Here is an 11,158-nt window from a genome sequence, read left to right as displayed (position 1 = left end):
CTGAAGAAAGTCATCTTAATAAAATACATTTATCATATAATCTGACTGAACCAGATACTTCATGTAAATCAGAACATTTCAATGGATCTGCTTGTTTTTTGTCTAAGGGCTAAATGAATGCGTTGTTTTTTTTTATTTACATTACTATTTAATTTACAAAATAATTTTCTATTAAGGGAAAAAAGATAAATGAATAGGTATAACAATCTATATACGATGAAAAGCGAATATTACCTCAAGACAAAACAATTTTATAGGTATTATACAGATGCAGGTACTAATATAATAAGGTAATAAGATAATGTAAATTGAAATCACAAATTTTATGTAAATCATTTTCAAACAAAAAATGTTGGCAACGCCTGCCTTATACACAAAAACCACAGATTTCTAAACATCTCTTACACTAACTGCAACCATCACCATAAACCAAAAGACCTGAAACAGTGGTGCTAGTGGCCAGTGTTATTCGACTCGCGGTGTAAGACGCCCGTGCTTGCACAGTTCGAAAAAAATTTTGGTGTTCGGATTTAAAATTTTTTGACAAGTGAGTTTTCGCGCCAATCTAAAGAAACGAGCAAAGGATTTTCATGCCTTTCATCAATTTCATGGGATTCATTGTTTTGTGACTATGAGAGTGTTAATTTCTATAAAAAAGCTCTGCGATATATTACTCAAAGCCCGACCTAATTTTGCTATGCGAATATTTTATGCTCTGTTCTAATTAATTTAATGTAAAATTTAAACTGTTACATTTAAATACCTATTGTTTCCCTGCCCTTTATAGGATTCTTCATTTGTAAAGATAATGTACTTGAACTCAATACAATATTTTACAAGTAAATGCAATATCCCTTGTTCGTTTCTGCATATTTTACTTACGCTAATAGCCTTAATTTATTAATACGATTTTTTTTCCTTCCAATTTGATTAATTTATTTTCCGGGAATTTCTGTATATTTATATTACATTATAAATATAACTTAATATCAATTTGCGTTAGTTTCAGATACTAACTAAAAGTTTATTTAGTTAAGTAACTTTTAAAACTAAACCTTACGCAAACAGCGGTGAGTCCCGCGGGAGCGAAAATTGAAAACCTTGGAATGACGCTTATTTATTTACTTCGGTAAAATAAAGTACGGTCGAATTGAGAACCTTCTCATTCTTTTAAAGTCGGTTAAAATTTTATTATCTTTATGTCTCTCTGGCAAATGCAGTCGTACGTGTTTGCTTTAAAAGTCTGGTTCATAGACGGCAAAGAACTTACTTGCCATAAAAATATTTGTTAGTATAAGCATTGGGAAAACTCATTCACTGATAGGTTTTAAGTTTCTATACTTTAATCGCCTGCAACAATATGCTGAGAAAGAGTTTAAATTGTCCGTTTTTGCTCTGCCATCTAGAAGATATATTTCACCATAATCGGTTTTTTTTCGTATTAGGTAAGCCCCGCGATAAATTAGGTCATTTTGTGGAAGCCATCTGTACCTTTTAAACTGCCTGTGCTTTGTTCACCAATAAATGTGTTTAATTGATGGTTATTTCAATGGTTTAATAAGAACACGCTTCCTTCCCTGAAACAGAGCTAAATTGGACACTAGTGGTAGGCAGAGACTATATATTCACAGTTTTTAGGATTTCTGAATCCCACATTCGTCTTATCTTTTTCATGAAAGCTTTTCCTTTTATGAAAGCTTTTCCCTTGAGGGTAACTAAATAATAACGTACGTATACCTTAATTAGTAAATATCTGACATTTCAACAACACGTGTGATGTGCACAGAGTCGGTTTCACAAGATCATCCATCACTTTTGCCCAGTGGTAAAAGTAGGTCGATGACCGCACATTGATGATAAGAACAACCGATGAGTAATCTTAGCAAATCTATGCAATAGTTATTAAGACACATAATATGATTTACATATACATAAGGTGGCCGATACCACAAATATAGTATAATCCCGGTAATGTGATATGGCAAAGCCGTGGCGGGCCGCTAGTATTAATATAGAAAAGAGATATTAACGTACAACCCGAACAATCTAAAGATTTCATTTTGTATATAGCTTCCTCGTGTGTAACAAAAGGGAACGGAAAAACATAGGCTGCGATTACACGTGCGCAAAGCCGCGGGCGGAAACCAGTGAGATAATAAAGAAACGCAGATAGGTGTCAAAACATAACCTCCTTTGCAGAGTAAATTGTCATGAGATAACAGCGAAAGTGGACCGTTTACTTCGCGGTTAAATCTAGATTGAATTACATATTGTTCTAGGTCAAAGTCAATGTTAGCGATTCTCCGATTCAAATGAAGATGAAATCTACAGAAATGATTGTTTGATTTAAATATTGGTTGCTAGGTACCTTCTATTATTGGTGGGAGTGATACAAGTAAATTACATTAATGGTAATTTGACATTAAAACCGCACATAAAAATAATAATAAGTAATCATATTCAGGGTCAATTGTTTGACAACAATTGTTCTTGTTAAATCTTTTTTCGAATCTGTGATATGAAATACACAAATACAGTCACGAAATTATAGGAATTTACATACATATAGTCATATCTATATCCCTTGCGGGGTAGACAGAGTCAACAGTCTTGAAAAAGACTAATAGGAAACGTTCAGCTTTTGGCTTGATGAAATTTTAAAGGCCTTTGTCTTCAAATAATTTTCTGGCAAACTTAGAAGAAAATTACTAAATATTTTATTCCCTTGATCGATTGTAACAAACTAAAGTTATATACACTCTCAATAGAACATACTTTTGTCTGTATTTACGAAACGGGAAAAAAAATACTTAAAGGCGTACTATAGGCTAAATCAATAAGAACAATGTAGGTACTATCTCAACATAAAATTTGGGAGAACCCAAAATCACTCAAATGCAGAGTACTTGGTTGCCATTTTGGTATAATGTTTAACGATCAGTGAACTATAGTACTACAGAATACAACAATTTGATTCAGATTTTTACGAGTACTTTACCTGATTAACAAAATGTTCTTTTACAACGAATGCAATAGGCAATATATGTACCTACAACGATGAAGTAGAGGTCTAGACACATTAAAATTAAATTAGTCAATCAACTCAAAATGAAATTACTATTGCAAATTCAACCACAACCCACTTTGCTCCCGGAAAACATTCAGCAAATATCTGCGTAATCAATATAATGATTTTAGTTTGAGTATAATATGAGATCTAGATATTGCAAATCTTATGAACACTCTCCTTGGGTCTTTGGCAAGAGACCGTTACAATGGCAGTCTTGTCTGACTGCTATTTTGTAATCTGAATCATATCAGTATTCGTAGGGATTAGTTACATTAACAAATTATATTAACATCTGAAAACTTGTGTTTATTAGTAGCCGTATCAATTATATCATTAAGCCATCCAGCTTAAATTGGTATTTCAGTATTTTTAAGGCTTTGCTACCTCGTATAACGCATGGTCGCTCGCCTCTATTCTATCTCTCTCATCGTGTTTTCTATCGCACCCTTCACAGAAGTTTTTCGGTAAAAATTTTGTTTCTGATAAAATAAATACAAGCCAAACAAAAAAAAGATTGACCTATCTCCAAAATAATTCTAGAAATAGAAAGATAAACATCTAAAACCCCAGGCTAATGAGAGAAGTTATTTTGTCATCATGACTAAAAGAAGACATCGAACCCGAGACTCAGAAGAACAACATATCTCACTTTACCACCGCATTATATGTACAGACAGCCAAATATGTTTTAGTCTGTTAAAAATAAGGTATCATTCATTATTCGCGACAAAACGCAATATTTAAATAAAAATGCTTGCAAAATTAGGTACTTACTTACTTAGTACTACTAGGCCGCCAAAATACCTATCTAAGTCTTTTAAAAATAATACAATCTTGAAACAAAACTATTTTCCTTTTTTTATCGAAGTTATACAACAAATAATGTCGTCTCATCGTGACTTCTACCGTCTACGGGATAAAGACCTACATTAGGTACCCACTGATGACCCACAAAAGTCTGGGTCGCCGACATCGATGCGCAATTAAAGTTGCGCCACAATCAGACGCAGCTTTTGTTGTAGTTAATATGGCGTCCTATTATTGAGTAATATTTTATATTAATGTTTAAATGGCACAAAAGAAATTTTGCCGAAGAAAAATCGAGCAAGCGCAATTTGTTTGAAGTGCATAGCGTACTTATACAAAAGGTGTAAGATCAAATGGTTCGAATTTTAAAATCGGCCACAGTAATTATCCTCATCAATAGTCACTTTAATTTACAATATTTTCTTTCAAAGCAAACTTAACTAATATTTGAAACCAACGGATATTGTAACCAAGTCAAGGCCAACCATTGCCAACGTGACATGTGGCAAGTACATAAGCAATATGCATAATGAAACTTTCGCAATAAGTTGTAGGCCCGGCACTTGGTAGACTTCAATTAGCGAAAACTGTCTCCTTATAAAAGAAACATTTTCATTATTGTGGAACTTTTGTAGAATTGGTACAATAAAAACCATACGGCCGAACCACGCTTCTTTTTATTCAGAGACGTAAAAGTTTAATTAAGTATTTATTAAATAAATAGATGCGTAACAATTTTTTAATCCCTACACATCGTATTCCTGTGAAAAATTAATAATTTAAATTTTAAGCTATAATTTTTAGCCTAACCTACGCGTGGTATTCATGGATAAAGGCACTTCTAATAAAAATTATTGGTATAACGAATTTAAGCGCAGTCCCATTTGCTTTGGGAGAAAAATAAAAAAGGTGGCCATTGACGTCGTTTACGGAATAAAACGTGCTAGCAACGTGCTAATTGTTTTCAAAATAAAAGACAATGGCGATTAATAATTCCTAGAGTATTCATTTAATTAGAAAATAAAAAATAAATAAATAAAATCATAATGTAATCTAAACGCGCGTCAGCGTTCGGGCAGTTGTATCTGAGGCGTACTGAATAAGTGTTCACTTCAACTAGTTCACACGCATAAAATAAGGCTTGTGGAGAGAGAACTTCAATTAAAAAGATTCATGTATTAAAAAAAATTTGTCCAGGAAACCTTTTTTGTAGTATCGCAAATCTTTTCGTGTAACCCACGTACCTACGGAAACAAAAACAAATGATGCATTCGTTTACAACACAAGATGGGGCAATGTCTGAATCTTTGTGTCGGGTTGAGCAACCTGCGATATCATTTTTTCGATGTTATATAACCGGTCGAGAAATAGGCGTGACTTTAAACATTTCTATATTTCAACATTTGATTTGCCATGTTGCAGATTTTGACCCACTAAAAAAAGTTTTCAGGTCATATCTTCGGTTTCCTTCTTGTTTTCGAAATTCACAATGTGAACATTTTGTTCCACATTATTTAAATTTTTTGGTTTCGTCTTATATTTAAAGTATTTTTTTTTATGTGAAAGTGTTTAGTGGTTAACTTTACTACTCTAACAATATCCTAAATGGCAGAACAAATGGCAAGATACGGAAAAAAAATATGGAATGCGTTTCATCCACCTGGCTATTTTTCCAATCATTGTTTTCGATTTTCATACTATTGTAGTAAAATAATGAAATTAATGTACTAAAAAGGGAAAATTATACATATTCAATTTATTATTGTAATCTCTTTTGTTTTACACTTGCCGTAATTCTTGTCTTGATAAAAAAGCGAGGTATATATCCTTACCAAATAGTGAAGACAAACATACAAAAAAAAAACATTATTAAACTTAATCCATCATTAAGCCATACAGCTGATTATGGATTTCTAGTAAGGGATAAAGACATGATTATATATATTCAAGACATAATCCTCTGCCTTAAAAAAAATCTTCTCCCATCTCCTGACAAATCATCGAAATGGCAGATAAAAATGTGGATATTAACCTTTTATTTTATTTGTGTTCTAGAAATGTCCCGAAGATTAACGAAACGGTATCTCACGCCAGCGGACGATTACCGCTGTCCCCTGCCCGATGAGACCCAGAGAATCGCCCAGGAGCAGCTGCGGGAGACTGAGAACTCCAGGTCACAAGCACTAGCTTCCCTGAGGAGCTGGATGGAACAGAACCCCAAGTTCTTGGCTGTCAGACTCGGTAAAAATCTTCTTCTAACTTTACAATGGCTACCGGATCCCACGTTCCCCGTAAGGGGAAAGCCACACAACCATATGGAAATCGGAATAATTGTTGTTTATAACTCTTATTTTTGTAACAATACAAATAAATATCATAATTGGAGCTTGGATCACACTCTTATCATCCGTTAGTCCCGGTTGCACAATCACCTCTTAAGAAAGGAACCCTGAATCCACCTATAACTATGGAGGTGAATTGTGTAGGTCAATCACATCTCTATAGTGTAATCTGTTAGTCTTTCAGTATCATTTACAAATACTATATTTATACTCGACAGATGCAAGCTTCCTGCTCCGATTTCTGCGTGCCAAGAAGTTCAGCGTGCCGATGGTCCAGGAAGCCATCGAGAGGTACATCCTCTTGAGGCAGTCATGGGGTATCGCATTCAACCAGCTCGATTATAAACTACCCACCATGATGGAGCTTATTGACCTGGGGTAAGTTTATTTCATACATAAAATCACGTCCATATCCTTTGCGGGGTAGACAGAGCCTACAGTTTTGAACTGACTGAGACTGATTTCAGCATTTTGGCTTAATGATGGAATTGAGATTCAAATCACTATAAACCTGCAACTGCAGGTTGCTAGCCTAAAAGAGAAATCCCACGTTTGTAAGCCTGTCCTCTATCGCCTTTTACGTCATCCATGAAAATGATATGGAATGGTTCTATTCTAAAGTGCCGGAAACCGTACAGCACTAGTTAATTACAATGTTTTGATTGGGTTATTAAGAGCAGTTTTAATGATTTTTTGTTATGTGAGGTAGAATAATAAATTATAAGTAACTATAAGACACGTACAATTACAAAACATCCAACACACCAGTAGGCATATTATTTTTAAGAGAGAAAAAACAAAAATTGTACCCAAAAGTCGACAGCGTGATCTAAGGGTCACTAATTTTTAACCCGAGTCAGGGGTACTTGACCAATGTACTTTCCAGCTTTACATTAAGTCACTAACCGGCCTTTGGCTTATACAATGCTTATTTTACGTGAAAAATTCATGCGTACCTATTTCAATGTAAATTTTTTTTTCTTTACAGGTACATTTTCGTGAGCCCATTCAAAGATAGGGGAGGCCGTCGCGTTGTCGTGTATAGGCCTGGTAATCCATAATATCGGTTATACTCATTCATTGGTATTTATTTATCGCCCGTATGTATTTTCATTGCACTTTATATACAGGTCTGTATGGAAACAATACATAATTTATGCGAATATTTGATGGGTAGGTATGTAGGTAGATACTTTTATAATTGTTTTAAATTGTTTTCCGATTACGACAAAATACATTGAATATTTTAAATAAACTTTTATTTGTGTCAACGTACTAAGTAGATAAATAACATTGATAATTCACATAAATTATAAAGGTATCTTTAGTCTACTATACATTTAAAATATCAATTCCATAACCTTGTTGAGCATTTCAGCATACGTACGTTCAAGATTGCCTTTTTGTATTTATTTGCCGCAAAAGATAAGTATATATTTATTTATTTAAAATAGTTTTTGCACTCATCGCATAAAGCAAGCACGTAATATTTTAAAGTATTTTATTTCCATCATCATACTTTATCTTTACACTACATTTATCATTGTACATTATACATATATAAATTATAGAGAGATAAAATTTGTTGTAATGGTAACAAATAAGCAAACTACTTGACCGATTTAAATCTAACATTTGCGAAATTGAGTCTAAATATTTCTTTGTTTTATCAAACACCTTAGCGTATCAAAAATAGGTATCGTACCTATAAAACGCTAGTACTCTCAATTATAAAGAATTACCTTTGAAGAGGTATTAAACAAAGCTAGTAATCTTCTTGAAATTTCGTATACATATTTTGAATTATTAAAAAAACGAGGGAGGAATCTCTCCACATGCAAAAGCTTGGAAAAAAGTTTGTTGCTAACAAAAAGATCAATTAGCTCCTTGTTCCTGATACACTTGTTAGTTTCATTCGTTCATAATTTCCTTTTTCAGGCGTATTCGATCCATACAAATACACAAACCAGGACATGTGCCGCGTCATGGGCATATGCTACGAGACACTGATGGAAGACGAGGAGACCCAGGTCCGAGGGCTAGTACATTTTGCCGACGGCAGCGGAGTCAGTTTCCCCCACCTCACCCTCTTCACACCTAAAGAAGCAGTGCGGATCGTGAAGAATGGAGAGGTGTGTTTCGTACCTATCCATACGTAACATAGATTAATATAATTAAAACAATACCATTCCGATTTCTACCATGGAACTGTACCATGGTTCTAGTATCAACAAACGCATATAACCGTGTAAGTGCCGCTGTTGAACCGTATGGTTAAAAACAACACGGGGTTATTTTTACACAGTACTTATCCTCAATCTTCCGCAAAGCAAAAGGGTGATAAAACAACTTCACTACGACAACCTTCCAATATAAATATATCTGTCCATGATTTTATGCTAAAAGAAAAATAAACTATGTAGATATTTGGTTCTGGTCCCTATCGCCTATTTGGGGAAGTGTGAGGATAAGTGCTTGTGAGTACTGTGTAAAAATAACCCCGTCAAATCACCGATAGTCATTAGGTACGGAAAGAAATGAATCTCTTTGTATTGCAAAATACTTGTATATTAATGGGAAAACAAAACTTAATTAAATAACAGACATCATACTCGTAATAGATTGTTTTGCTTCTAACCATACATTATGTATTAGATATATATTTTTTCAGAAAAAGGCATTTTAAGATTTAAGTATATTTATTTCAGTACCCTAACAAATGGAATTTAGGTAATGGACTCTTAGCTTTTGTAAGTACCTTGAGTTCTAAAACAATCAATAATATTAGAATTGGGAACACACCTAGATGATGTAACACTGTTGACATTTTTACCTACGATAAGTTACTTAATTTAATATAACATTGCAGAGAACAATCCCAATGAGACACAAAGAGATCTACGGCGTAAATGTACACCCGACGATAAAATTCGCTTTGGACTTCGGTATGGCCCTCATATCTGACAAGATAAGGAAAAGAGTGCGACTATACAGCGCGGCAGAAGATGTGGAAATCGAGAAGAGATTACTGCCGAAAGAATACGGCGGAGTCATGCCGATGAAGGAGATGATAGGTGAGTATCATGAGACAGCGTATGAAGAGAAAATATTTTGTAGGGGCACTAATAATAATAACGTATGTATTAGTAGAATAGAATTGGTCTAAAAAGTATATAATAACAAGTCGTTGTGTAACACAATAAAGTTTTTAATGAATGTTTTCAGAATTATGGAAAGAAGAGTTGGCGCGCAAAAGGGACATTTTGTTGTTGAACGACAAAATGGCCGTCCGATTGGAGATGTACTCGGAAGCGGCGCGAGAAGGCGCTGTGTCAGCACTCCGAGCCGGCGTGAAGACATGCGCGGGCGCAGACGCCGTCGGAGATGCTATGCGAGGACTCACAGGAAATTTCAGAAAGCTTGAAGTTGATTAGAGACTGAATTTTATTTAGATGTCTTTAAATAGGGTGTTTCTCGTGGTGTACATGAATTAGGTTCGTGTATTTATGTAATTAAGTATCGACGTCGCTTTGTTGGTACGAGTAGGGACGTCATGGACGATAATACATTTGAAATCAATCAGATAAATTTGTAAAAAAATATGTTTAATTCCACTGAATTACCCCATTTTTTGCAACATTGTATTAATTCCGACTGGTAGCTGATATCTAGTAAATCAATTATGTATTTAGAAATAAACAGGCATAGGTCCTGCAGTGAGATGTAAATTCTCTCAATTAAAGCTACACATACACAAACATTATTATACGTATAAAGTAACTATGATGTTCCAATATTCTGTTAAACGAGATCAGATGAAATGTGTGATATTTAAGTTCATCTGCTTGTAATGATAAGGATTCCCGCCTTGTTACCGTTAAAAACATAATGTGTACGTTATTTGTACTGGGTAATCATTTGATTATTTTAAGAATCGTTGCTATTCATTATAGCTATAGCAACAATCAGTAATAGAGTAATTACTTATTTGTAAGTGGCAAAATAAATATTACGAAGTACATTGACTTGTATTTCGGGGACAATTAATATTTAAGATAAATTGTTAATGTACATAATCTCACATAAGACTAAATACCATTATATGAATAAAACGGGAGTTGAATAAAATGCTACATAGTTTTTGTTATTTATTAAAAATCCATTTATTACCTAAAATGGTATAAATTAATGCGTATTCATATCGTCTTATGAAACAAACCCTCTTAAAAAATGCAACGAATAAGGCTTCGTCCAACAAGATAAGCTCTTAATCTCTAAACAAAACAACTCAAAATCGACCTGCAGCTTGATCTTGATGGACTATTTAGGCTGAACTCATATTGACAGGTATGATTTTTTCAAATTTTTACAGGTAATTATTTATTTTATAAATGGGTTAGTTAAAATAGGAAGCTTATCCAGCCAGTATGGGTTCATTATATATTGAGAAACATGCTTCAAAATTGAGTTCGGCCTAAGCCTCTTATTCAACCTTATTTAAATTTAACAACATTATGGCACGTCGAATTTGGCGCAGTGGGTAAGAACTAGAATATTTCAAAAAGGCCGGCTTAAAACTACCGTCAAATAATCAAATGTTTATAAATTGTATTTATTTAAATGGAAAACTAGAATTTGGTCAATGTGTTCTTGGGGTGTGATTAACGTGAAAACAGGAACATTTTGTACCACTAAATATTTTTGTCCAAAGCGCATTGTAAAGAACAACAGATTTTTAGGCTAAAATTTTTAACTATCCGAATTTCAGTATGAAAAATACCAAATATTTTTTTATTTTTAATATCAAGAAACTAGTTGAAAGCCAGCCTTAACATTCTATAGGTATTGCTTTCAATAAAATCCGATCAAGTTGTCAGTCAGTTGCTTTTTAGCAATTGGGTGAAATAAAACAAAGTTCTTAAAAAAAAATTGCATTTAC

The 11,158-nt window shown here is 33.7% G+C and overlaps 1 protein-coding gene across 1 annotated transcript; it reads left to right on the top strand.

The window, feature by feature from the left end:
• Positions 1-467: 467 nt before the first annotated feature.
• LOC106130547 (alpha-tocopherol transfer protein-like) lies at positions 468-10,300 on the top strand. Its single transcript, XM_013329402.2, has 7 exons — positions 468-547; positions 5,933-6,118; positions 6,438-6,597; positions 7,208-7,269; positions 8,158-8,351; positions 9,089-9,293; positions 9,445-10,300. The coding sequence occupies exons 2-7, from the start codon at positions 5,935-5,937 to the stop codon at positions 9,651-9,653; spliced, it is 1,014 nt and encodes a 337-aa protein (XP_013184856.1). The 5' UTR covers positions 468-547; positions 5,933-5,934; the 3' UTR covers positions 9,654-10,300.
• Positions 10,301-11,158: the final 858 nt, after the last annotated feature.

The sequence above is a fragment of the Amyelois transitella genome, chromosome Z, assembly GCF_032362555.1.
Source record: "Amyelois transitella isolate CPQ chromosome Z, ilAmyTran1.1, whole genome shotgun sequence".
NCBI lineage: Eukaryota > Metazoa > Arthropoda > Insecta > Lepidoptera > Pyralidae > Amyelois > Amyelois transitella.
Note: the sequence above shows the minus strand (reverse complement) of the source record. Positions and strands in the feature narration are given on the sequence as shown.

Coding starts and splice junctions, on each gene's coding strand:
- LOC106130547 (XM_013329402.2), top strand. CDS start 5,935: ATGTCCCGAAGATTAACGAAACGGTATCTCACGCCAGCGGACGATTAC. Junction 6,119..6,437: donor GTTCTTGGCTGTCAGACTCG/GTAAAAATCTTC, acceptor TATACTCGACAG/ATGCAAGCTTCCTGCTCCGA. Junction 6,598..7,207: donor ATGGAGCTTATTGACCTGGG/GTAAGTTTATTT, acceptor TTTTCTTTACAG/GTACATTTTCGTGAGCCCAT.